The following is a 27,730-nucleotide window of genomic DNA, read 5'->3' as shown; positions in this document are numbered from 1 at the left end:
ACTCAGCAAAATAATTTCCATGTTGATCTATAAATAGCAAATTTTATTACTTCATTTTACTAATGGCTGCATAATATTTCATTGTGTAGATGTACCAGTTTCTTTAGCCACTCATTTATTGTCAGACATCTGGGTTGTTACCAGATTCTTGCTATTGTTAAGTAGTGCTGTGATGAACAGAAAAGTGAAGAAAACATTTTTGTATTATGTTTTTGTGTTCCTAGGGTATGTCCCTAGGAGTGGTATTGCTAGATCATATGGGAGCTCAATTTCCAGTTTTTGAGGAATATCTATATTGTTTCCAGAAAGGCTGGACAAGATGGCATTTTTCCAGCAGTAAATGAGTTTCATAGACCAACTCTTGATCAACCTATGCTATAAAAAACATTTTATTAATTACAACATTTCATTTACAAAGTACTGAGGATATGAAATCCTGTGGCCTTGATTAATCTTATAGTAGTTTCTTTCCCAAGGAAAAAAAGTAAAATGGGTACCAGGAGACAGGAGAGGCCATTAAGAATGTAGATTACTATGGAAAGTTTTCTGGAGGAAGAAAAATGAAGTCAAGACTAGGACATGAGTAAATAAAGGAGCCATAGCTGGAGCTGGACATTTCAGCCAGCAGACAGCTTTAAAAAAGAAAGCCTGCAAGACTACTAAGTAGTAGGTCAAATACAGAGGGGATCACATATTCTAGCCACCCTGGGGGGGAGGGAAGAGGAAATGGAAGGTAGGACAAAAACGGAGGTGTAGGGAGGACAATTTAGGGATGGGAATCCCCCCTGATTTTATGTAAATATGTACCTAGAATATTATTGTCAACAATATGTAAGCCACTATGATCAAAATAAAAATTATATAAAAAAAAAAGAAAGCCTGGGTTTGGGAAGCCCCAAAATGTTGGCCTAAGGAATTTAGGCAACTTGCTCTTTGTTCGTATGTAGTATCATTTCAGCTGAGACTAGGCAGGATCATAGATATTGCCTCTACAATCTTTCCAGATTCCCTTTAGAGGGGAGTCCTTTAGAGCCCAAGCCAGATAGAATGGGTTTCTTGTCCTTCCCTCAATGTACCTACCTATAAACTTTTCACAATAAAAGTATGTCAGTTGTGTTTATGTGGGTTGCAAGTGATGGAACTTCAACTTACTATTAAAGCATTCAATCTAATAGAAAGGCAGGAATGGAGCTAGCCTTCGAGGGGAAAAATAAGAATTAGGAAATAAAAATGCCATTGGGACTGTGATTTTTACCTGCTTATTTTTTTCATGCTGGTATAGTCTTTATCTTTCCCCAGCAGCACTATATCTGCATGGTGGAAATTATGAATCTTGACTTTTCCATTTTATAGTTTCAACTACAAAACAAAGAAACAAAGACTAAATCAACTCTCTTGGTCTGAGCACAAAACTCTTGAAAGCAGATTCACTGACATTGCTTGAGTCAGGGGCCCATTCCAGGATGGATAAAGTCAATGGGGTAAGGTATCTTGCAAAGGAAACATATAAGTGAAATAATGAATGTGGGGAAATAGAACTGAGGATACTGGGCCGGAGAGAGCATACAGTGAGTAAGATACTTGACTTTCACACATCAGACCCAGGTTTGATCTTTAGTACAGCATATGGTTCCCTGAGTCCAGCAGGAATGATATCTGAATATAGAGTTAGAAGTAAGTCCTGAGCACTGCAGGGTTTGGTTTCAATACAAAAACAATCAAATGGGGCCAGAGGGACAGCACAGAGATAGGGCATTTGCCTTGCAAGCAGCCAATCCAGGACTGATGGTGATTCAAATCCCGGCATCCCATATGGTACCTCGTGCCTGCCAGGAGTGATTTCTGAGTGCAGAGCCAAAAGGAACCCCTGAGCACCACCGGGTGTGACCCAAAAACCAAAACCAAACAATTATGGAAGATGCTAAGTCTAATATAGTGTCCATTAATTTTGGTGTTTCATATAGATCCTGATGATTGGAGGCACAAAATATTGCTGGTTGGAGACAAATGGAACACAAGGAAGGATGGAAAACTTTTAGGGCAAACTCAATAGGAAAGTCTCAATACCATATCAGTTCTTTTACATGGTTTAGTGGGTCTTTGCAGTGTTGGTCTTATCCTACATCTTTGGATCTAAGTCAGTAGCTACCAGCTTCCATTAGGATCACTTATAAGGCAATATTCAAAGTCATGTTGAGTTAAATCAAACTGGGTAGCTACATCTAGCCATAGGAGTTTGCATTACCTTTTTATTCTAGGAGTTGATGGGTCTTTTAGATAAAGCTACAAGGCTTTAGAAGTGCATGAGTTAGGAGGGCATCACTTTAGCAAAAACTCAATTAAGGGGTCTATGCAATAGTCTTTGGAAAAGCCATCCCTGAATTTTACCTGTCTTAAAGCACCAATCAAATCTTCAACTTGTGTCCAATATACAATTATCAATGAAGAATTAGTTATGGACCCTGCCTGAGGACCTTCTTTTAGAACAGTTGGTGTCAAGTGTCAGGATTAATACCTAATTGGGCTAAAGCCAGGGAAGTCCTAATTATTAGGCTATCAACCTATCTTAATAACCTTGCTGGCCTCTACTCTCTTTTTTTATTGGGGGGGGCGCACTCGTTTGATGCTCAGGGGTTCTGGCTATGTGCTCAGAAATCGCTCCTGGCTTGGGGGGACCATATGGGATGCCGAGGGATCAAATTGTGGTTCATCCTAGGCTAGCGCTTGCAAGGCAGACACTTTACCTCTAGCACCACCTCTCCGGCCCCTCTACTCTCTCTTGAACAAAAATAAAGGGCTGAATACTTTGCCATATCTTTTCTTCTCTTTCTCAAGGTAAGCCCTCATGTGAACCTCAGGAAACTATGTATGTGTGTGGGTGGTGCTGTGGTTTACACCCAGGGTCTCACACAAAGGCAAATGTTCTACTGCCAAGCTACATCCCTGACCTGGAAATCTAAAATGTGCAAAAACCATGGAGATATTTTTATTAATGAATAATCCAGTTAGAGTATTAGTTAGAGAACCCAAAGCTGCTATAACAAAGAGACCCAAAACTACAATATCTTGAATAAACTGGGATTTTTTTTCTCTGTCATCACAGAGATAAAAAGCCCACATTGTCACAAGGTTGCTCAAAGCTCCAGATTCCTTTTTTCCTTTGTGGTACCACTTAGGGTGTTGTGCTTCTGAGATCTGCCAGACTGATATATGGAATTTGCCTAAGACCTGTAAGAAGTGAAGTAGGGGGTTAAAGATATAGTACAGTGGTTATAGTACAACTTTTCATAGGGCCAACGTAAGTTTGATCTGGTATGGTATCCTGAGTAACACCAGAAGAAATCTCTGAATACAAAAGCAGGTTTAACCCCTGAGCATCACTGGTTGTGGCTCAAAAACGAATAAATAACAAAAAGTTGAGTTGGAGTTCCAGAAAGACAGCCTGAGCTCATGCTTTGCATGCAGGTGATCTGAGCTCTTTATTTCTCTGGCACTGCATGGCTCCCAACACTACCGGGTATATCCCCTCTCCCAAAAATGTGGAATTGTAAGCAGAATTTGGATCCCTCTCTGAACAGTCATCTTGATGTCTGTGAATCCCTAGAGTGATAGTACAAGCCTGAAGGGTGTGAATCAGCAGATTGCACCCTCCTAGGTTGTGGCTTGCTCCATCTGCCATGATTGAATTCATCCAATACAAGCACCACTGGCCCTGAGTGGTGACCAGTTAAGCCCCCAGAACACAAATATTTCTGAGACTCATTACTAGGGTGGCCTAGTTGGGAGCAGCCCAGGCAAGTTCTGAGTAGTAGCAGAGTATGTGTTTCCAAGAGGACAGGTGTTTCACCAAAGTTGTCCTTTGGGGAAGCTGACAGGACTTTCAGACAATGGAGTTTTGGGCGAGGAGGAACCTGTTTGTCCTCTTAGATATGGGACACATGAAGGGCCAGAGAGCCTGCAGGGTGGGAGAGGAGGGTAGACCAAACACGCTCTTCCAGCAACTCATCATACCCAGGCTTCTGCCTGCAGCATCCAGGACTGCTCTGATATGTCTGCGCTGTTGAGACATGTGGCTTTAGCTCCAAGGGGCCCACCTGCATGTGGGTGTGTTCATTCTGGGGAGCTTGTGGGGAAATAGTCTGTTTGCTAGGAGTGAGTCATGATGCACAGCTTCACAGGCCGGTGGCTCAGAATCCATGAAGCTTTTGCACCAGCACCAACCTCCAGAACACCTGGTTTCAGAGATTCATCCCAGAATCACACACCCCCCCCAAGGGCTCCCATCCTGGGGGGATAAGAGAGGCAGGTGATGAAGAGAACAGCAGAAGAGAAAAGAGCTAGTTTCTAATCATGCATAAAGGGAGTTCAGTGAGGTTCTGAAACTGCAGCTTGAATTAAGTTGAGTTGATGGGGTATTGATCTTCCCCTAGAAAAGTTTGTGGGGCTCTGGGAATCCCCTCAGTGAGGGTCTCTGAAGGGCATGAGGTATAGAAATAAATCATTTTGGAGGTTTTGAGAATCCCCCTATTACCACACTGTCTTACTTGGTGAGCTGGGGGATCCTGCAAACCCAGAGCTTTATTAGAAAATTTTCAAAACAGGCTACTGACTAGATAGCTGGGACTAGGGGGGCTGTCTGAGCCAGCTGGGAAACAGTGCAGAGTGAAAGGTCAGGGGCAGGGAAAATTCAAAATGTAAGTTAAGATAGTCCTCCCAGGTCCTTCTTCTCTGACCCATTTCTGTCCCAAAGCAGGGGGTTGGAGGAGAAGATGCCAGTCTTTATAGCTTAATAGTTTCTCTTCTATTCCTGTCACACAAATAATTATACAAATAACTATGTAATTAACTAGATCATTGTGTTAATAGCTTGGGAAGAAAAGTACTGAGGGCTGTCAGACTGTCATGGGGTGTGTGTGGGGGGTCTATCCTGGGCTTTATGGGAACAGGCCACCCTGATAACAAAAGTGACATTATATGTCCATGTTATTCTTTTTTTTTTTTTTTTTTTGGTTTTAGTTTTTGGGCCACACTCGGCGGTGCTCAGGGGTTACTCCTGGCTGTCTGCTCAGAAATAGCTCCTGGCAGGCACTGGGGACCATATGGGACACCGGGATTCGAACCAACCACCTTTGGTCCTGGATTGGCTGCTTGCAAGGCAAACGCCACTGTGCTGTCTCTCCGGGCCATATGTCTATGTTATTCTAACTGCCCCAACGGTAGGTTCTCAGGAGGCAGAGCCCATATCTAACTCTTCCTTGGCAGGTGTAGATGCTAATAAAGTAAAAAACAAACAAACAAAAAAACTTATTTTGTTTGAATATGCATTTTCCCAATAGTGAGAATAAACATTTTATTAAACATTTAAGTGTTCCTTTATTAATGACAATTTTAAAATTATACTTTTCCATTGGTTTCTTAGGCACTTATATTTTCTTGACAATTTATGGAAAATCTATATAGATGGCATATTTTTCCTTTATATATTTTGCCCCATCTTTTCAGTAAATTATTGTTTTTCCTTTCTTTGTGCTATCTATTTCTATTGAAGTTTTAAAAATCAAGATGAATAGATCCATGCTTTTGCAGGGATAGCTTCCAGATTTACTCACATTTCGATTATCTTAATTTATTCATGTTTCTATTAAAATTTCTACTAATAAAGACCAGAATGATAGTCCATGGGCATGAAATTTGCCTTGCACACAGCCAACCCAAATTCCATTACCCAGCATCCCATATGGTCCCTCAAACCTACTAAGAGTATGTCCTGAACACAGAGCCATGAAAATTCCTGAGCACAGCCATGTGAAGCCCAATATCAAAATAAATAAATGAAATAAAAATAAAAAATTTTGACTAATATTTGTATTGTTCCACTTTTATACTAAAATCTCTAACCCACTTAAATTTAATCTCTATATTTGGAAACAGAGGTAATGATCACTTTTCTTTTTTCCAGGTGGATAAACAGTGTCATTAAAAAATGTTTTTGTAGAAACGGGAGCCATAGTACAGACGGTAGAGTGCTTGCCTTTCATACTACTGACCCAGGTTTAATCCCTGGCACCTCAGATGGTTTCCTTTGAGCCACACCAGAAGTGATTCTGAAAAGCAGGACCAGGAGGAGTATGCCCTGAGCACATGTATGATCCTAAAACAAAAATGAACAAAAATTACTTTATTGAAAAAAATAATTCACATGCATAAATTTCATCTATTTAAATTCCTGGATTCTATGCATTTGAGTATATTCACAGTTAAGTGAATAACTAAGGCCACTTTTTAATGTTTTAATCACATCACAAAGGAAGCCCTTTTAACTTTCTTTCACTCTTGACCTAGTACCTCGCAACCACTCATTTGCTTTTTGTCTTAAAGACTTCCCTGTTTCTCACATTTCATGAGTAGAATCATATAAGTTGCTTTTCTGATCCTTTCACTCAGCATAAAATTCTCAAAGTTTTGTGGCACATATCAGTTCATACTTCCTCTCTAAGAATGAGCAACATTAATTAGTTACTGGGCATTTGGTTTTCCTCTACCTTTTCTCTCTCATAAGTAGGATGATGTATGAGTATTAGAGTGCAATTTTTTTGTGTAGTATATAGTTCATTCATCATTGTTTTTCTCTGATAATGCAACTTATTTTCATATGTTAAATTTCTTTCTGTATCTGGAACTTTCTTTTGATTTTCTGTTCCCTTTATATACATGGTTCTTGGGCTTACAACATACTTTTCAAATCATGTTGGCTCTGAAATATGTTTTATTACTTAAAGTTATTTTCTACTAGTCTTTCTTTTTGTGCTTTCTTTACTAGCCTCAAATCTTTTATTTATAAAATACCCTCCAAGTTAATTTTTAATTCTCCAAGAAACTTGATAATTTTATATTATGATAGAAATTACATTACAATTTACTTTAACACCAATATGATTATCTAAAATAAAAGCAATACACTATTTCTTTGCAACATTGCTATGTCATGAGAGCCCACAGCTTTTAATATGTTTTCATGACTTTCTTCAAAGAAGAACTCGACCTTTGTGACAATTCTTTCTATTAGTCATTAGAATATTGGAATATCTGTTGCCATTACAAATTATCTGCTTCTTAATTACTATTTTTATCACAATACTATATTTAAAACAAGCTATAGATTTATTTTTGTTTACTTTAAACACTTTTTCAATTATCTTATTTAATTCTAGTTATTTTTCATCTAAATTTTATTGACATAAAAAAATTCTTGTAAAAATTTTTATCCTTGTATAAACAGTTATTTACTCTGTAGTTTTTGTTTTATGAACTAGTTAAAAAACTGATAAACATTGAACAATGGTGATTACAATGATTATCTTGTTTTATTCCCATTTTCTGAAAGCAGCTTCTAAATGTCATTTTTATACATTTTCTATTGTTTTTTTTTGGGGGGGGGCTCACACCCGGCAGCGCTCAGGGGTTACTCCTGGCTCCATGCTCAGAAATCGCTCCTGGCAGGCTTGGGGGACCATATGGGATGCTGGGGTTCGAACCAATGACCTTCTGCATGAAAAGGAAATGCCCTACCTCCATGCTATCTCTCCGGCCCCTGCTATTGGGTTTTGATAAGTTGTCTTTATCAAATGTAAGTACTGTTGTATTATTTCTGCTTTGTTTAATATTTTATTAGAAATATTTGCTGAGTTTTATCAAATGATTTTTGCTATATGTTACCATAATTATACATTTGTTTCTTTTATTTGTTGGTATACTGACTGATAGTAAAAGATTTCTTGATGTTGATTCATGTTTGTGGTCTTAAAAACATCATAAACACAAACCTTTTTGATAAATACAAAATGATATCTCTAATATTTGGTATTTAGAATAACTGCATGAAAAAAATGCAATGTTTTAAGTCGGAGTTGTCTAGAACACTCTTGGCCCCAGAATATAGTGAGAAGAAGAAAAGGAATTGAGTGGAAGAGGAGAAACACAAATATAAAAGGAGTCAACAACAATGAAATTATGATATACAAACTTTAAAAAGTAAAAGTTAAAATGGGCCTATTAGGCTGGTAGACTGGTGGGCAGGGACAGTGGCATGGGGTGCACTCTAGGAAGATTGGTGGAGGGAGGTTGACACTGATGGTGTTATTGGCTTTGAAACATTGTATGTCTGAAACCCAACTATGAAGAACTTTGTAAATCACAATGGCTTCAATTAAAAATTAAAAAAAAATATTGAGGCCAAAGTGATACTACAGTGAATAGAGCACTTACATTGTGCAAGCCTAACCCTGGTTCAATCCTCAACACCTCATATAATTCTCCAAGCAAAACCAGGAGCAGACCTAGAGGTAATCCCTGAGCACCTCTAGGTGTAGCTCAATACCAAACCAAAGCAAAAACTTTGTATGAAAATTCTTTTGATAGCTTCCTCATATCCAGTAAGATAATATTTTATTAATAATTTAGCTGTTTTTCAAACAGACCTGTCATTTTTTTCTTTCAGTTTTAATTCAGTCCTAAAGATTTAGGAATTAAGAAAATGATCATTTATAAAAATAAGCTAGGGGATTGTTCAACAGCTTCTCTTTTCTTTCTTTTTTTTTTTTTTTTTTTTGGTTTTTGGGCCACACCCATTTGACGCTCAGGGGTTACTCCTGGCTATGTGCTCAGAAATCGCCTGTGGCTTGGGGGGACCATATGGGACGCCGGGGGATCGAACTGCTGTCCTTCCTTGGCTAGCGCTTGCAAGGCAGACACCTTACCTCCAGCGCCACCTACCCGGCCCCAGTTTCTCTTTTCTGAAATGGTCTAACATTAAAAATGACCTGAGTTTGTGTGTATGAGTTGGTGTGTGAAAGAGAGAGAGAGATTTAAATCTCACAACTGTTTAGTAAGTACTTTGAATAAATGTCTTTCTGCCAGTCTTACAAATGTGAAAACCAACTTTTTTGTCTGAGAGGAATAATGCTGAAGATAAGCAGCTTTAGTGATAGTACTGGGATTAGAACATATGGTTCTTAGCTTCTTTTTATTCCTATCAATAAATTATGTTCCCTCTACAACAGACTATTCATTTTATAGAAGGTTATTGAACTGCACATAGAATTGCAACATAGAAATATTTTTATTTATCATTGACTTACAATATTGTGGCATTTCTAGAGTTTTCATTCAGAGCTGTAGAAGTATTAATTCTCCCCACTCCAACACCAAAGTTCCAGCTTTAGCAACTACTAAAAATGACCCAACCCTTCTGCTTATTTCCCCATCCTCACTGTCCATTTCTTTTTAGTAACCACCAATTTTCATTGAGTCTAGGAGTTGATTTTGTGGTTATTATTGATATTTTTGCTTGTTTGTTCACTCGCTTTATTTATAGTTTGTATAGTAGTAAAACAATTTGATAAATGTCTTTTACTTCTTCACTTCTTTCATTGGACTTAATCATCTCCAGATATATCTATCCTAGGAGCCAAGGAAATATTATCACAGGTAAAGTGCTTGCCTTGCAAGCAGCTGGCCTAGGTTTGATCATCAGCACTATATGGTCTCCTGAGCACTGCCAGGAGTGACCTCTGAGCACAGAGACAGGAGTAAGTCTCGAAAACCACAGGGTGTAACTCAAATTCAAATATAAGAGGGGTGTAGCTTAAATTTCACACCTTACAGATAACTTACTTTCAATGTGTGACTTGTGATGCTTTTTGTTTTATTTATGGTCAAAATCCACAAAAATCCTCACTTTCACCATTTTAAATTATGCAGTTCTTAACCCCATCAAAAAATGGGGAGAAGAAATGAACAGACATTTCCTCAAAGAAGAAATACAAATGGCAAAAAGACACATGAAAAAAAAAATGCTCCACATCGCTAATCATCAGGGAGATGCAAATTAAAACAACAATGAGGTACCATCTCACGCCACAAAGATAGGCACACATCACAAAGACCAAGAATAATCAGTGCTGGTGGGATGTGGAGAGAAAGGTACTCTCATTCACTGTTGGTGGGAATGCCGTCTACTCCAACCTTTATGGAAAACAATATGGAGATTAATCAAAAAACTGGAATTTGAGCTCCCATATGATATCCAGATATACCACTTCTAGGGATATACCTTAGGAACACAAAAATACAACTCAAAAATCCCTTCCTCTCACCTATATTTATTGCAGCGCTATTTACAATAGCCAGACTAGAAACAACCAAGATGCCCTTCAATAGATAAATGGCATAGAAACTGTAGTACATATGCACAATGGAATATTATGCATCTGTCAGGAGAGATAAAGTCATGAAATTTTGCTATACATGGATGTACATGGAATCTATTATGCTGAGTGAAATAAGTCATAAAGAGAGAGATAGACACAGAATAGTCTCACTCATCTATGGATTTTAAGAAAAATTAAGGACATTATTGTAATAATCCCCAGAGACAATAGAAATGAGGGCCAGAAAGACCAGCTCACAATATGAAGCTCACCACAAAGAGTAGTGGTGCAGTTAGGGAAATAACTACACTAACAACTATCATGACAATCTTAATGAGTGAGAGAAATAGAATACTTGTCTCAAATACAGGCAAGGGTTGGGAAGGAGGGAGGGGCATTGGTGGTGGGAATGTTGCACTGGTGAAGGGAGGTGTTCTGTTTATGACTGAAACCCAACCAACTACAATCATGCTTATAATCATGGTGCTTAAATGAAGATTTTATATATATTTAAATATGTATGCAGTTCTATAGTATTAAGTATTCAGACTACAAAGCTTTTTTTATTTTGAAAAAACTGAAACTGTCTATAAAACAAATTCTGAATTTCTTCCTCTTAGCCTTTGGAAACTTCCATTCTTACTTTCTGCCTCAGTGAATTTGGCTACATAGAGTAAGAGGCTTCATAAAGTATTTTTTTGTGTGTGACTTTCTTATTTCACTTAGCATAAGAGTCTTGAGAGTCATCCATTTTGTTACATACATACATACATACATTTCCTTCTTTTTGGGGAGCTAAATAATATTTTATCATGGTATATGCAATATTTATTTATTCACTTATCCATTGATGGACATTTGATTTGCTTTTATCTTATAGCAGTGTGAACAATGCAGCCATCAATCCAAATGTATAAATAGCTCTTCAGGGCCTAGTTTCAACTCTTTTGGGCATATGCCCAGACAAATTTTAGAGTCACATGTTATCTTATATTTCAATGACATAACTTTTATATTTGTTTGCAAGGTCACACCTGGAAATATTCAGGAGTGATCCCTGGCAGTGCTCAGTAGAATAAATGTGGTACCAGGAATCAAACCAGAGTTTGTAGTATGTAAGACAAGCGAATTTAACCCTGTACTATCTCTCTGGCCCTTATTTCTTTGTATTTCCTTTTTGCTTTATTTATTTATTTATTTGTTTGTTTATGGGTCATATTTTTTCAATGTCCATGGCTTATTTATGGCTTTGCATTCAGGGATAACTTGTGGTGTGGATTGGGAATCCACATATGGGGACCAGACCTGGGGGCTTCATGAGTCAGGTAAGTAAGTACTCTACCTGCTGTACTATCTCTCTAGTCTCACCTCATTTCTTTTTTTCTCCCATTCCCCTTAATTTTTATTATAACACCATAAATAATGAAGTTGTTTACAATATAGTCATGTTAGGCATTGTATGTTCAAACACCAATGCCACCATCAGTGTGACCTTCTCTTCATTTGTGCCCCCAATTTCCCACCCAACATCCTAGTCTTCTTTCCTTTTGCAGGCACAAACAAATTTTCTTCATATTGTTTGTTACAACATAAAGCCAACAAAATTATCAGAACTTAGATCAACACAGGTCAATTTGAAATGAATGTTATATCCCTCCATAGTATTACTAAAGTCAGTATTTAAGAATTTACTGTGCATGGGGGTCAGAGAGATAGCACAGCGTAAGGCATGTGGCAGACCGGAACAAACTCTATTTGATTCCTCGAATCCCATGTGGTCCCCAGAGCTTGCCAGGAGCGATTTCTGAGCAGAGTCAGGAGTAACCCCTGAGCATTGCCGGATGTGGCCCAAAAACCAATAAATAAATAAATAAATAAATAAATAAGTTTAAAGAAAGGAATTTACTGTCCTGAGATTTGTGCTACTTGAGCTAGTTGTATTGCTGTTTAGGCTCACTGGCTTGGTAGATTACTAGGTAACTTTTCCATCAGATTTCCCGGGATACAATGGGATGGCATTACTATAAAATATTAAAGTGTCATGGACCACATGGTCCATATTTTATAGATCTGAAACAAATTTGGTGGCTTGAAAGTTTGATAAGGTTAAGTTGTAGAGCTATCAGAGAGTACTACTACTAGTGTATGGCACTGGCTTGCTAAAGTTCATTAGAAAGGGGAATCTGCTATTACTACCATCACCACCACCATCACCCCATGCCCCACTCTCTGAAAATGTTATCTGAAAGATGATGGCTGTGGACAATGACTGTCATGTCTTCTGGTAGCAGCCCACCTCATTTCTGTTTAAATATTTTTTGGTTCTTGGCCTATTAGCATATGTACTTAAGTTTGATGATTTTCCAGTTTTCTTAGAAATATGTATTTCCCTTCGTTTCCATATTTATTTTATAAGCTATACATAGTTACTTAACCTTTCTATATCTGTGGTATATGTGTATATATTTATATATGTATGCACATATTTATCTTCCTTACACCTAGTATTGGTGCTTATTTTTTCCTTTTAACCTGGTTTATCTGGAAAGACTTATCTTTTCTGATCATCTTTTTGAAGAATTTGATTTGACCTTATTTTTTTCTTTTCATTTTCTTTTCCAGTAATTTTGTATTTTCTATTTAATTCATTTCTGGTTTTAACTATATTCATGTCTTCCACCTCCTTTTGACTTTGTTCCTTTCCATTTTTTTAGATTAAGTATCTAGTACATTAGGTTTGCTTTTTAAAAATTGAAAGCCTGTAGGCTTTATTCTCTGCATACAACTGTGATCCATAAGTTTATGTCACATACACTATATTCTTGTTTTTTTTATTAGATGATTTGCAATTTCAGCTTTGATCATATTTTTGTTTCAGTAGCCACTAACCAGACTGTGTCTAACTTCCCAAGTCCTTTATGCTTGTGGCCTTGATATTAGCATTGGTTGAGATCACCACTTCTATACTTTCCCTTTGCATTTGCTTACTATAGCTTTGCCTATTGCTTTATTTTCAGTCTTTTTTTTTTTTTTGTTACCTTGTTTGGAGAATATTTCTTGTAAACAGCATTTGGCTGTATTTTTTTAACATACTCAGACAATCTGTTTTCTTTGGTAAGGAAATTCAATGTTTTTACATTTTTTTGTTGGGGCCCCACTCAACAATGCTCAGAGGTTACTACTGTCTCTGCACTCAGGAGTCACTCCTGGTGGTTGATGGGGGGACCATATGGGTTGCCAGGGATCAAATCCAAGTTGATAACACACAAGGCAAACACCCTACTTGCAGTACTATTTCTCTGGCCCAGGTCTTCTTATGTTTAATATAATTAATATACTGACACACTTGACTTTGTATTTAATTTATTTCCTTTTTAAACCTTTGATTGTTGATTGAAATTCTATTTTACATCTAGATTGTTATTATTTAAAAAGAACTGGTTTAATAAAACATGATGAAAAAATTAGTGGTGAGGGAATCAAATGTTCCATTTAGATTTTAAAATCTAAGATCTCCTGAAACTTTTAAGTGGAGAGGTAAGTGGACATTTAAAAATGTCATCATAAGGAAGCTCCTGGGTGAGGGTTAGACACACCAATAGTCATGGATGCTCCTCCGGAGAATGTTCCCAAGAAGGCCCAGGACTTACTTCTAAGGAAGGCTAAATGTGAAAAAAGGAGAGATAAAAGAAGAGATTTTTATTGGGGCTGGAGTGATAGCACAGTGGTAGGGCATGCAGCCCACCCAGGACTGACCCAGGTTTGATTCCTGGCATTTCAGATGGTCCCCTGAGCCTGTTAGGAACAATTTCTGAGTGCAGAGCCAGGAGTAATCCCTGAATGCCACTGGGTGTGGACCAAAAACAAAAACAAAACAAACAAAAAAAAAAAAAAAAGAAGAGATGTTTGCAACAAAACCTTAATATGTGGGCCCAGAGAGATAGTAGAGCTGGTAAGGCACTGACCTCGAATACTTTTGTCTCAGGTTGTTGTGTTGTTATTGTTTTTTGTTTGGGGGCCACACCCGGTGACACTCAAGGGTTACTCTTGACTCTGTGAGCAGAAATCTCTGCTGGCTTGGGAGACCATATGTGATTCTGAGGATCAAAGCCCCATCTGTCTTAAGTAAGCTTCATGCAAGACAAATGCCTGACTGCTGTGCTACCACTCTGGCCCCATCTCAGGTTTGAATTCCCCCAGCACTTAATATAGTTTCCTACACATCATCAGTGGTCATTCCTGAACAGAACAGAAATAGCCCCTGAGCACTGAACAACAACAACAAAAGTTTCTATCTCTAGGGAATCCTCCTAGGGTACAAAGGGAAAAACCAAAACAACAAACAAACAAACAAAAACAAATATTATTTCTAAGGAAGAAACATGTTCCAGAGGGAAGGACCTTCCCAGGTAGACTTGTTGGGGTTGACAACTCTGAGTCTTCTTAGAATGGGGTCAGGCAGATTCTCCTCTCTGACTGAAGGCATAGCAGTCTAAAGCCACACCTGACATCTGACATAGAAATGGCCCAGCTCCATAACTGAACCTCATCAAACTGCCAACCCACCAAATCATTCTAGCTCTATAGTTCCTGGACCACAAGGCCACATGTAGTCAATCCATAGGATCACAGGAAATCTGATGGGAAAGTTGCATGGAAGACCAACAAGCTCTGTGAATCTAAACAGTAACACTAAAGGCTTAACTTGCCCCAACCAGTCCAAAAGATTCTTAAATAATGAATGACTTCAGTAAAAACATGGAGAGATTTTACAATCACTTCAAATTGATCCTTGATCTAATTTTTGATCATTTTATTTGCCTTTGTGTTGTCACAAATAATATGAAGTAAATTTATTTATGCCTGCAAGGGGACAGACTATGGTGGTGGGTGGGAAATTGAGAACACTGGTGAAGGGAAGATCATACTGGTGGGGAGATTGGTGTTTAAACATTTAATGCATGAAATAACTGTATGTTGGATTAACCAGTTTCTATCCTATTCAGGATATGCTTGTTAGTCATTGGATGGAAGCACCTTTGGATGGAAGCATTCTTTGGATTGGTCTCTTACCCAACCAGTTCATCAAACCTGGCTGCCAACACCAAGTTTGTCCTGCTCCTCATACACACAGTTTGAGGAAGCAACATGAAGTACCATACCTTGAGACTAAACATGGGGAACTTCTCCTGGGGCTCAGAATGTTGTACTCGGAAAGCAAGGATCATTGATATTTACAATGCATCAATAATGAACTGGTCCATACAAAATCCTGATGAAGAATTGTGTTCATAGACAGCACAACATGGTAGTGGTATGAGTCCCACTGTCCTTTCATCACAAAAGGGGAGCCAAACTGACACCTGAAGAGGAAAACATTTTAAACAAAAAGCAGTAAAAGAAAATTCAGAATACAAGGAAAGGAAATAGAATGCCAAAATCAGGATAGTTTCAGCAGGGCAAACTTCTTGCATGCATCACTTCAAGACCAGGCCAGTGTGGTCGAGTAAATGGTTATGTGCTAGGGGGCAAGGAGCTGGAATTTTATCTATAGTAAATCAAATAAAGCAAATAAATCCTCTTCTGCTCATGTAATAAAAGTCTTTATTGTTCTAAAAGAAATGGTGAACAGGTAGGGTAAGAAACCAACCCAAAGAATGTTTCCATCCAATGAGTAACAAGCATATCCTATATAAAATGGAAACTGGTTAATCCAACAAGTGTATGTATAATGAACAACTTGGTAAATCAGTGTTATTATTTTAAAATAGTGAGAAAGAGAAGGAATTAATATTCCAAGTAGTCAGATTAGATGAATGAGTCCCCAAACTAATTCTTTGATGACATAAAAGTTACTGGTGACATTGGCAAGTCCTGGTGGACTCTGAAGCCAGATATGGAAGGTGAGGTAAAGAAAGTGAGGAGGTTATGGACAAAGGAGCACAGCCCTTGTCTTGAGAATTTGTTTTTGCATGTCTTGGGTGAGGCACCAGTTGTTTATCTGAAGTGATGATTAATCCAGTGAAAAGAAAGTGAAGAGACCTAGAATTAAGGTAGACAGCAAGTGGTTCATGGAGATGCCCAGTGGGAAGACCAGATGCTCCAGTACTTTAGGAGTAGGGAAGATGCAAACAGGTGCTTGTTGCAGTTTTTGATAATGAAAGTAGAAATAAAACCAGGAGGCAGCAGTAGGGCCTTACTGTCCCAAGCCTTCTTTTAGCTCAATAATGGGTTTGGGGGTTTAAGGAGACACATCTTCTGGAGAGTGGGTGCAGAAGATGGTGAGAGAGAGAAAGATGAAATAGAAGGTCAAGAGCATGGAAGAACAAACATGGGTCCCAGTGGAAGAGATAGGGGGAATAGAGGGACAGAGTCTTTGATTGGCCTAACATTGCCATCCTTTGCATCACCACTTGACCACTTGCTGAGTGCCACTGCCACTAGGCAGAGTGGTTTATACCACAATCTTTTTTCAGTGCATTTCTTTCCTCAAGCCAGTCACAAGCCAAGACAAGCTGGAGCATTAAGGCCATACAAACAAGTCCTAGATCTCACACTCAGCAGTAATTAGTACCTGATTTCAAGAGTTCCCACATCTTAAATTTTTTCTCTCTGCAAGGTGGTGAGATCTATCACATTTCTTCCTACAGACACTAGTGGATTTTAAATTCTGAGCTAAATCATTTCTCTCCAACTATCCTTGGTATAGAGGGAGAAGTGCCATCCATAGAAGAACAGCTGCTATTGAGTTCTCGTACTATTTTGCTGCTCATAGTGTGTACGTGATGCTGCCAATGCCACCAAACTGATGATCCTAATGGACCTTGTCCTTCTCCAGCAGGGAGAAGCCTTTTGCTTTTAGGGACAAGCTCTTTCAGAGAGGGCTTCTTTAGTGAAGTTCTTAGCCTTGAATAACCCTGTTCCTCATATGTACCTTGGTTCAGCCATTCCAGGTAGAGGTGAGAGGAATCAGGCTAAGTTCTGTGACCTATTTAGATCCATTGCTTCTCCATCACCAGGTCTTGGTGCTCAGACTAGTCTTTATACCCATTATAGGGCGTTTCTTAGAAACCTCATTGTAACTTCTTTAGCACATTCTTTCCTGGGGATCTTGTGGCAAGTTTGTTCAGGGTTCAATTTCAGTTTATACCATGTTTGCCAGGTTCGAGGGCCACTATGAATTCAGAGATGAAGCCGGATATCTGTTTTAGGACTCTGAAGGAGGCTGGTCTTCTACAAGTCAACACAAGTCCTTGGCAGGAGTAAGGCTGGAGGCAGCACAGACTTGGGGATTCACTCCTGAGATTGGTCTCTCTACATGTGGAGTCTGGTATAATAGAGTTGTCCTATAGCAAGGCAATGGCTGCCTAAATGGCACTTTTGTGAAAATTAGCTTATAATTATTTCCTCTGGATGGATGTACCCTATGCCAGGCATAAGGCCTAGAGAGCAGAGAGAAGGCAAACTTTCAACCTCTTCCTACTTGGCTAGTAGTCTTAGAGCAAGAAAGGAGATCCAAAATTGAACCTTCAAAGGAAGCATAAACCTAGATTCTGGTGCCATACCATCTGAGAGCCTGAAAAAGGAAAAGTGAAAAAATGGTGGTACCCAAAGATCTGTCTTTCTAAATTTCAGGCAAAGGGACTTCCCTCTCTTGCTCTGCAGCTCTCATTTTCTCCAGATAGCCTACTAATCCCCCCCCCCCCCAGTAGCTGGCTAAAACACTGTCCTTGGGAACTGAGCTTAATCCCTAGGTCTCCATGGAATGACCCATGCACCACCCAGCAACCCAGCCTTTTCACCCAGAGAGACACTTATAACATTTGAGAACTCTTTCTTTAAAGAAGTTGTTGAAGGGCCACAGCAGTAGGGCATTTGCATTGCATGTGACTGACCAGGAACTGCCCCGGGTTCGATCCTCAGCATCCCATATGGTCCCCTGAACCTGCCAGGAGCGATTTCTGAGCACAGAGCCAGGAGTAACACCTGAGAGCCATTGGATGTGGCCCACAACTAAAACAAACATAAAAGGACTTGGAGAGGTGGGAAGCAGAGGAATGCCTGGAAAGTCCTTGGAATAGGAACCTATAGGGTATGTTCAATTATAGTAAAGCAATCCAAAGGGGTGAAAGTGTAATATTGCTATTGGAGATCAATAAATATCTCACTTCAACTGAAGTGAGAGCTAGTTATTGTAAAGGTTTTCCCAGCTCTCTTGATGAGCCTGAAACAATAGGCTACATAGTTCAGGCCTGTGGACAGTGAGGAGCTATGGAAGCTTTGGAGCAGAGAATATCAGGGTCAGACACAGGAACCACCAGGAGGCTGACTAAAACAGTCTGTGTGGGAGGATGGATTAGGGAGAGGAGGAGGAAGAAGAGAAAGGGATAAAGGTTGACCAACTCCCAACTGGACCTGAGAAGAGTGTGACTTAGTGCCTCCTAGGGCTAGTGGCAGATGGAGAGTTCCGATTTGGAAGGCTGCTCTGGAAACCCCGCCTACACCTCCCTAAGTTAAAGGTAATTCACTTAATAATGTCACCAGCTTTCCCGGGTCAGTATAGGTCCAAGTGCAAGAATAGAAGAGGTCAGATAAATTGGGATGGGCACCTCCCTCCTGTGTACCCAGTCTTCTTTTCATCCCTCAATCAGGAGACATGTTTGATATGTGAGGAGTTGGGGGATAGCATTAAGATGATAAACTGTATTTCCCCCACCAATTAAAAAAATTTTTAAAGCTGCTGAGGAAGGAGCGAATATTAGTTTCCTGGTTTATAAAGCCAAATGGATTAAGCTCATTCATTGCCTGAGGAAACAAAAAAGGAAATCTTCAATACCTCTGTGCACATTGAGAACAGGAACAATACGGGTCTTTAGAAAGCAGAAACCTAATTTGGGGGAATCAATTACCCTCTGTGTCCCTGCCTCTGTGGGCTCTCTCTCCTTCTCTCTCAATAGCGATTTCCTGGGAGGTAAAATGTGGAGAAGTTGGTCAACCATAGGCCCTCCCAGCCTTGCAGAGGGAAGATGAAGGAGTGGGAGATTGGGTGGAATTGGGCAGCAGTGTGCCTGGCTGTTTGGGGCCTTTTGGGGGAAAATGGTGAGTATTTGGATGAACCAAATAAAGGGGAACCTGGGAACTTCGGGGTTCTTATTGGGGGAAGGGACATAGAACATGTTGGGTAACATTGTACCCAGGCCTTATGCCACCTCCTGACTTCCTGTTTCTGACACTTTCCAGGGAGGGTGGTTTTGAGCTTGCAAAAGGACAAGGGCAGGGCAATTGGGGAAGAAGAATGAGGTGTGGGCACTAGCCACAGTAGTTACAGGTCAGTTACAAAATCACAAAGAGGCATCCAACACCCTTACAGATGCACATTCCGCAGGACCTGGTCTCAAACCCGGACCCACATGGCTCTCACTCCTTTACAATGACACTAAGGCCGGAAGAGTACCACAAAGACAGGTCACAGGCTTAAGACCACACCTCAGACACCCCATTCCCACCCTCATTCGACTCACACCCCAATCTCACTTGAAATTCACACAGTGACACCCCATCCTGCACAGCCCTAAGTCACACACACACACACACACACACACACACACACACACACACACACACACACACACACTCACAAGCACCACTCTGTGGTGCTTTTTGTGCTTTTGTGTTTTGTCAGAATTAATGAGAAAAGTTCCTGTGCCCTGCGGGTAATTAGTGTCCTTGGAGTTAAATAAGCTAATGGCGGGCACCTCTGGCCCAAGCAATTATGTTTGTGTATTGAATAATTGATTCAAAGGGGGGGAAGGGCCGCTAATCAGATCTGAGCATAATGAATTGATTTAATTAACAGGGGAATCTGAGGGCCCTGGGAAACGCAGCCTCCACTCGGCGAGGCGAGGCGAGCGCGGCCGGCGCTGGCAAAGCTCCGGCGCACCGGCTCCTCCGGCCCGGGGAAGCAGCGCTTTGGCGGCTCCCGCGACCCGGGCCCGGGGACCGCCCCTGCCCGCGGGGCTGAGCTCCCTCGGACGCTCGGGGAGTGCTCGGAGCCCGCTCCGGGCGGACAGAGCCACGCAGGCCAGCGGCGGCCAGTCCCAGCCACGCGCCCCTCCGCGTCTTCGGCCCCGCTGCATCGGCCCGGGAACCATGGTGCTGGACCGGGAGGACGGTAGGTGCCCGGGCGCGGGCTGGGGGGCTCTGTCCTGGCCTCCCCTTTCTTGCAGCAGAGTCCCCCCTTTGCAGCCTGGGCCACTGGGCGCTTTCCGGGAAGCGGGGCGGCGGGGTTGGTGGTGCCCGCCTCGGTCCCCCGGGTCCCAGTGCTGGTTTTGGAAGTCACGCGGGCTACCCCGAGCCCGCCAGCGCCGCACGCTCAGGCCCCGAACTTTCTAGCTGCTCTCGCCGCCGCCTCGCGGGCTTCAGGAGCGTCTCAGCCTTCGCTGAGGACTTCCCGGGGCGAGCGGTGGTGTCCACTGCACCCCAGGCTTCTGGCCTCGCCAGACTGCAGTCTCTTCTCTCTGCACCAGAGCGCGGAAGGCTCCTCCAGGAGGACTCCCCAGTAATGGAAGGAATAAGGGGGCAAAAGGGTGATCTGGGATCTGGAACTTTATCACTAAAAAATAGGTGACACAGTTGGGATGTGGGTGCACTGTATCACCCGCAAATAGTAGGGGCCCAGGTTGACCTTGAGCACCTGAGGGAGCTGAAGCGTCAGAGCTTAAGTGTGATAATCCTGTAGCAGTTAATGCTCTCCTGCTTCATTTCTCACCTCCTGTCCTCTTGCCACCCAATTGTGCAAGTGAACTTGCCTCTTCATCCCTGGCCCTGACTCCCTCCCTCCTACTTCCTTCTAGTGCCATCTGCCAGTGTCTGGGGTCAATACACTGTCCTGGCCCCTTGGATCACCCCAGGGCTAGGATAGTCCTGAATAAGGTGATCCAAGGGGCCAGGTAGACAGACTAGACTTACTTCCTTGAGGACCAGCACTACAGGGGGTGAGAAGCTTCTGCTGGTCCTCAAGGAAGTAAGTCTAGTCTGTCTACCTGGCCTGTATCTCTGGCCCCACAGGTCCCTTGTTCCCTGTCATCTGCTCTGGGGGAATCAATTGGTCTGGTTTGCCCAGATTAGCTTTCCCACACAACGTCCTGCTTTCCAGGCAGCTGCTCAGCCCCAGGACAAGCCTAAAGAGTGGTCATCTAACATCCACACCCTTCTCAGGACTCCTGTGTGGAGGCAGGGGAGGCCTTCAGCAAGAGGGTGGGAACACATTTCCTAGGGTTAAGATTTTGCTAAGGCTTCTGTGAGCCTAAATCTTTTGGACTGCAGCTTCCTAGAAGGTCTGACCAGGGCCTTCTAGAAACCCAGAGAGGGAAAGTTTGCCAACTGTGCACTTCTTCACAAGAACTGGTCACAAATGCCTGTGTGCCAGATGCTTTTGTGTGCGCAGGGGGTATCATGGGCACCTGACCAGTAGGCATCCTGATTGCACTGCAAAGTTGTGGGTTGCCCTGTCCTTCAAAGTGGCAGCCATTGGAAGTTGGCGCTTGTGATTCTGTGTACCTCTGAGTGCCACCTGAAAGATCATTTTGTAACCCTGCTTGGAGAGAGCTGCTCTATGTTGGAGTAGGGCCCTCGGGCCCAGGCACATCTGATAGAGCTTCCATACAGAGTTCTGGAAGATCTGGTCTGCTCAGGCCTTTAGGCACCAGGTTTCCAACCCCTCCCCCACTCCCAAACACACACACACACACACACACACACACACACACATTCCACCCCATTCCCATGTACGAGCTCTTTCTCTGAACTTGCCAGCCAGGTGCAGTGACAAACTACTACTACATGCCTCAATCTTCATAAGTCTGACACTAGCACCTTAGCACATTATAAATAAGGGCTTCTCAAGGACCTCCCTCTGCTGTCCCTAGAGGCATTTCCAGGGCTCTTGGCAGTATATTTGCCAGAGTGGCCAGGAGAGTACAAGCCCCATCACCTGTGGAATGTGCCAGGTGAACATAGCCTCCCCAGCCTCAGGGGTGTGAGGATTCTATCTGGTGTTATGGGTGTGGCCCTGGGCCTGCAGGCTGTGGGAATGGTGTTGAGCTGAGAGTTTAGGAGTTACCTGTCCGCCCTCCAATTATCCATGAACAGAGAAAGAGAGAGAGACAGGTAGGTGGGCTGTGTAGAACCAGCAGGCAGGCCCTTTTTTCTTACTTTGAGCTAGAACTATCTAACCCACCAAGGCTTGTTGGGGCTCCCTGTATCCCCAAAGGCTTCTGTAGGGCTCTTTTCCAAGTTTGTGCAGGGTGTGCAATGAGCCCTTGCTTGCACCCTACCTACCTGTGCAGCTCCGCTGCTCAGTGCCACAGCCTGCTTCCATCCTGGGGTTGGGGCTGTCAACTATTGTGGGTGGGACTGGAAGACTATGCCTGAGCAGAGTCCCAGCATAGCTTGCAGAGAAGAGAGCAAGAAAGGCTTCCAGCTATTGGGATTCTTGGTTTGTGGATCAAGGTTAAACCCCAAGAATCTGAGAGAAAGGGGAAAGGCCCCTGGAGAGCTGCAAACTTCTCAGGGTGAATGCCTCCAGGTCCCCACAGGGGTTTCCAGCAAGGACCCCCCACCTCTCAGCCTCTTGCTGCTGTCCAACTCACGCTGTGGGGAGGGGTTGGCATGAAGTGTGCAGGAAGCAGCTATGCACAGCCTCTTGGGGCCCTCTAGGGAGGACTCCTGCTGCAGTGACAGGGACGAGAGCAAGCCTGAAGTCTCCAGGGACAGTGAGTCTTAGCAAAGCGCTAGATTTCACATCAAATATACTCAAGGTCTATTAGGATTAAGTGTTTGAGATGAAGGAGAAAGGAAACCCTCTGAGCTATGGATGAGACATATCATTAGAAGCAGCCTGTTTGCTCAAAGCCTGCCTTTCTCCCCTCACCCCAGGAAAGAGGAGGAGAGGCATAGCACTGCTCTCTCCTCCCCAGCCCTGCCAAGTGCATCCTGCCTTAGGCCTCCATGATCTAAGGGCACAACCAGGCTCTCAGGTCTCCTTTGTTCCCAATCATTCCTACCCCTATGATCAGAACTCCCCTCTCATCTACAAAACAATTCATATGCATTCCTTCATTAGCTGCTCTCCACAACAAATTTAGACACAACTGAGCAGGTCCCTCACTTCAACACAGGAAACGGAAGACCCAAAGAGAGAAGGAAACTTTGCCAAGGTCCACAGTTGGTAATGAGTGGAGATGGGGTGGCTCCCAGAAAGTGGTCCCTTACCTCTTCAGAGACATCTTTTCCATCTACTTGCCTGGGGCTACTTCTCAGAAGTGACTGCTGAGAAGGAGCCTTTGACATCTATCTGGAACCTTCCTAGTGCTAATTAAAAAAAAAAAAAAACAAACATCAGAATTTCTATCCCATGCACATGTGCACGCACAATGAGTAGTGTTCTTCCTAGAACAGACTAGTACAGGCACCTTGGACATCAGCTCCAGGGCTCTGGGAGAAGCAGCGGCCAGGAGGAGAGAAAGTGGACACTCTGCCTTCCTGTTTCCCGAGTTATGAAACAAACATTATTGACTCCGTAATAGCGGGAATTTTGTTTTATTCACAGTGGTAGTCCCAATACGCAGAACTGGGTACTTAATACATGCTCAATAAATAGTTGTGGGATGAGAAAGGCCTTCGTGGCACTGCTCTGTTTGCTTGTAGAGAAGATGAGATAAGATTCCATTGTCTATGGACTCAGAATACTGAAGGGCAACTTTGGAGTAGGAGTGGGGGGCTACTTGCCCTAGGGGTGGTGGCAAAAGGCTCACTTAGTTGTTTATATCCTGTAAGGGTTCACTTGGTCCAACCATCCTGGAAGCCATATTCCCCTGGAAAACAAGCCCTGTGGGCTTGTGGGGGTTACAGAAATCGTGGTTGGCCGGCCAGGGAGTCTTAGAGGAGTGTGGTCCATTTGACAGGACTCTGGATCCTGCCTGAGCGGAGCCAGGAGCTGAGATGGGGCCTCGCGGCCTCCAGGTGGTGCTGCGGAGCCAGACAGCCGTGCGTCTCCACTCCCCATTAACCCGGCAGGGAGGGGGGCCTCGGGAAATGTGTGCATTTATTCAGTTGCCAGGAGTGCAAACCTCATACATTGAGGGAGAAAGGCAGCGGGAGACGGCCGCCGAGATTCCCCCCAACTCCATGTCTTTGAATATAATTTTAGATCGAGATTCAGATTAAATCCGAAGGGAAAAACACTTTAGGAGGCTGAAAGCTGTTGTCGTTGCCAGAGCCAGGGTTATGAGCTATCAAATGCAATTACATTAAGACAGATTAGACTGGGCAAAATTGAGCCATTTAGAAGGTGAGAAATCCAAGAAACGGCTCTCTGATCCTCTCTTCTTCCCCCCCACCCCCTATCTCTCCCCCCTCCCTCTCTAAATTGCAGTTCGTAGTTCCTTGCCATTCTGAGGCTTGACAAAAAGTAGGTGAGACTGCTTTTGTATCTGCGAAGTGCTTCACTCCGGAATGTCCTTCTAGCTGGAGTGCAATCTAGGTTAAGAGCCGGACAAGCGGGGTCAGTAGCGCCCCGCTCGCTGCGCTGCCCGAGCGAGGACCGGTCGGTCGGTCGGTCGGTCGGTGGGTCGGTGGTCGCCCCGACGAAGCGAAGCGCGCCCGGAGTCGGCGCCCCTTTCTCCCCGCCGAGCCCAGCTGCGGCTGGACACGGAGCGCCAGAGATGATGGTGCTGGACAAGGAGGACGGTAGGTGGCGGCCGGGGGTCCCGACGCCTCCAGCCCGCGGCGCGCAGAAACGCACATGCCGGGCGACCCGCCAGGCAGTGCTGGTGGGACTGGGAGGGTGGGCGAAGGGGAGCTAGGCGGCGTGGAGAGGAGCCCCGGGTGGGATGGAACGCGGGGTGTGTGTGTGTGTGTGTGTGTGTGTGTGTGTGTGTGTGTGTATGTGTGCGTGTGTGTGATCGTGAGGGAACCCGGGCGGGCGGCGCGCCCCGGGGCCCAGGCCGCGAGCGGTCTGTCGGTCGGTCGGTCGAGCTGTGCCATGCGATGCTCTGCGGAGCCGCGTGGAGGCTCCGCTCCGCTTCCCTTCCCTCGGATCTCTCTCGGCGCATTGAGCTTTTTTTTTTTCCTCCCCGTCTTTGCGGCTGCTCGTCTCACCGCAGCCATCACCCTCACGCGGGGCTCTGTAACCCGAGAGGCACCGAGCGCCCAGCAAATCCGTGGCTCTAGTGTCTGCGCCCCGGCGCGCGCGCGCGGAAAGCCGGAGCTTGCAGGCTGGGGTGCTTGGCTAGACAAGGGCCAGGCCGGCAGAATTGCCTCTGTAGAATCGCTGGCCCCGGGTACATACATGACTTGGTGAGAGAGGATCGCCTCCCGCTGGGACTGCTCAGTATCATCCAGTCTCAGTGCCAGCCTGGAGGCTGGAGTTTGGCCCAGAGATAGAAAGTGTCCCGCCACTGGCCAGTGGTCTTGTGCAAAAGAGATCAGTGAAAGGAGCACAGAATAGCCATGGGAAAGCACTTCTGAACAGAGGGGGCTAGATGCCACTAGCAAGTGGTCCCATATTCCCTCTGAACTAGGGGACTAGATGCCACTAGCAAGTGGTCCCATATACCCCAAAGTCGTCCTCATTGGGAGTGGCCTGAGTTGCTCAGGGGAGGTTGAGGAGTCAGCCCGAGAAGGTTGCATAGAACCTATGACCCCTGCACCAGTTTAGCCACCAGCCAGGAGTGGCCACTGGTCAACTGGTCCAGGCCCTTCCACCCTCCCGTTGGTGCCTAGTTTGGCGGTGGTGCAGACATGTGTAGATAAGTGCTGGCACCCCTAGATGCCTTCTTTTAGATGGAGGAGCTGTGGGGGGACAGGGGTTGTGGAGAGGAACTTTGCTTAGGGGTGACTGTGGAGGCCATCCTCTGACCTAGAAGGAAGTCTCTACCTAGCCTGGGCACTGCGCCCAGCGGGTCAGTGGTTTATTGCTTGGTCATTTGGCAAACAATTTGAAGTTAAGTGACTCACTCAAGGTCACACTAGATGTTCACTTGGTGCTCTGGTCACCTTCCGAGATCTCCAACAAGTGCAAGGCTTGGCCAGTGTCTCACTTTCTGGGCTGTGGGGGATCCCAGGGAAGACCATTTTGTATCCTGCCTATTGTAAGAGGAAAGGAGGTACTAAATACTTTTGGCCAAAGGAACACAATGGGCAGTGCCAGGCTCAGAGTGACCAGTATTTCAGGATGTTCTTCTCTCTGCATGGATCTGTCCTAGAGCACCCCCCCCCAAATAAAAGAAAACCCTTGGGCGGGCACATCTGGGCCAATGTATCGAAAATGGCATTGGGTTCTGCCAGATCAGGACATTGGCACTTCTGCTCACTAATTCTCTGTTACCTAGACAAGCCATGCCCAATCTTCACTTTCCCTCTTGGCAAAATGATAGGATTGGAGAAGTCAGTGCAGAAACTTGGGCCTTTCATTCTAGAGTCACATGGAAATTAGTGTCTGCCTTTTGTGGAGGTTATTTGGCTTGGGAGTTACTTGGCTCCCTGGGCTTGTCACAAAAATCCAGAAGACCCAGACCATCAGCATGGGAAGCCTCAGGTGGGAGATGAAACTCATGTGGATGAGATGGCCTCATTATACCCCTAGTCCCTGCCTCGGGCATGTGAGTTCATTCTCTGTCCATGTGCCCCAGGGTGTCTCCAGCTCTCAGAGGAGCCCTGGGTGGGAGTGGATTGCTAGATTCAGCAAATCTGCCTTCAGTCTGCCGGGTCCAGGTATGAGTCCCTTAGTCCACTATACTTGTGGAGGAGGTCCCTTCCCTCTCTCTGTCTCCTCTACCTTGTTCAGGCTAGACAATATTCTGCCCCTCTCACCCCATATATACCCCATGGAGTCCCCAGTAAGCAAAGGAAAGTGAATGATTGGGTTTAAGCTACCTTCCATGTTTCATTCTGGTTTTGTTTAGATCAGAGCTGGCTGCCCCAAGCTGTACTTTTGCTCATTGATGTCTCCAATCCCCTCTACCTTCAAGTCTGGTCCTCCTAGCTTCCAGGAACTCTTGAAGGAGACATCTTTAATTTCTCCCTAGCATGTACACCCTCTCCACTAGTGGCCTTCTGGACTGGGTGGCAGCTATAAGCTTCCAGAAATCCCAAGAAGTATGTTGCTTTGGACTGCAGCATGGCATCCTTTGTCTAGCTGCAGTGGGCATGTGGGGTTCCTATTAACCACCCCAAGGCTTTTTCTCCACCTGACAGCATCTTGTTGGGAGAGGCTGGGCTCCTCTGGTTGAAGTCAGGCCCACCAGCTGCCAAGGACCAAAGCTCTCACTCTGCTGGGCTGCGGGGCTTTCATGTTGCACTTCTGAAAGATAATAAAATATCAATCGCTTTACCGTAGCAACGGGTTTAAGAGACTTTCTGAAGTATTGAATCGTCAGAAAAAAATTTTTTTTGCTTTTAAGCACAGTGCATTATTAATAAAGTAATCCATTAGGTCGAGCAGTGAAGGGCCACCACAGAGG

At 43.7% G+C, this 27,730-nt stretch overlaps 1 protein-coding gene and 1 pseudogene across 3 annotated transcripts in view; both read left to right on the top strand.

Annotated features, from left to right (window-relative positions):
- Positions 1–15,251: 15,251 nt before the first annotated feature.
- Positions 15,252–15,762, top strand: LOC126018533 (40S ribosomal protein S8-like; annotated as a pseudogene).
- Positions 15,763–20,177: 4,415 nt separating this feature from the next.
- The window catches only part of LMO1 (LIM domain only 1), a 43,326-nt gene continuing 35,773 nt past the window's right edge, over positions 20,178–27,730 (top strand). The window contains exons 1-2 of one of the 3 annotated variants that reach the window (XM_049781095.1): positions 20,178–20,379; positions 24,643–24,956. In XM_049781095.1, coding sequence (XP_049637052.1) covers positions 24,932–24,956 — 25 coding nt within the window. In that variant the 5' untranslated portion in view covers positions 20,178–20,379; positions 24,643–24,931. Of the gene's footprint in view, positions 20,380–24,624; positions 24,957–27,730 lie in introns of those variants that run through there. The other 2 variants (XM_049781098.1, XM_049781097.1) reach the window with 2 other exon arrangements.

The sequence above is a fragment of the Suncus etruscus genome, chromosome 9 (assembly GCF_024139225.1).
Source record: "Suncus etruscus isolate mSunEtr1 chromosome 9, mSunEtr1.pri.cur, whole genome shotgun sequence".
Lineage (NCBI taxonomy): Eukaryota > Metazoa > Chordata > Mammalia > Eulipotyphla > Soricidae > Suncus > Suncus etruscus.
The sequence above is the reverse complement of the archived record's forward strand: the minus strand, read 5'-3'. Positions and strand labels throughout refer to the sequence as shown.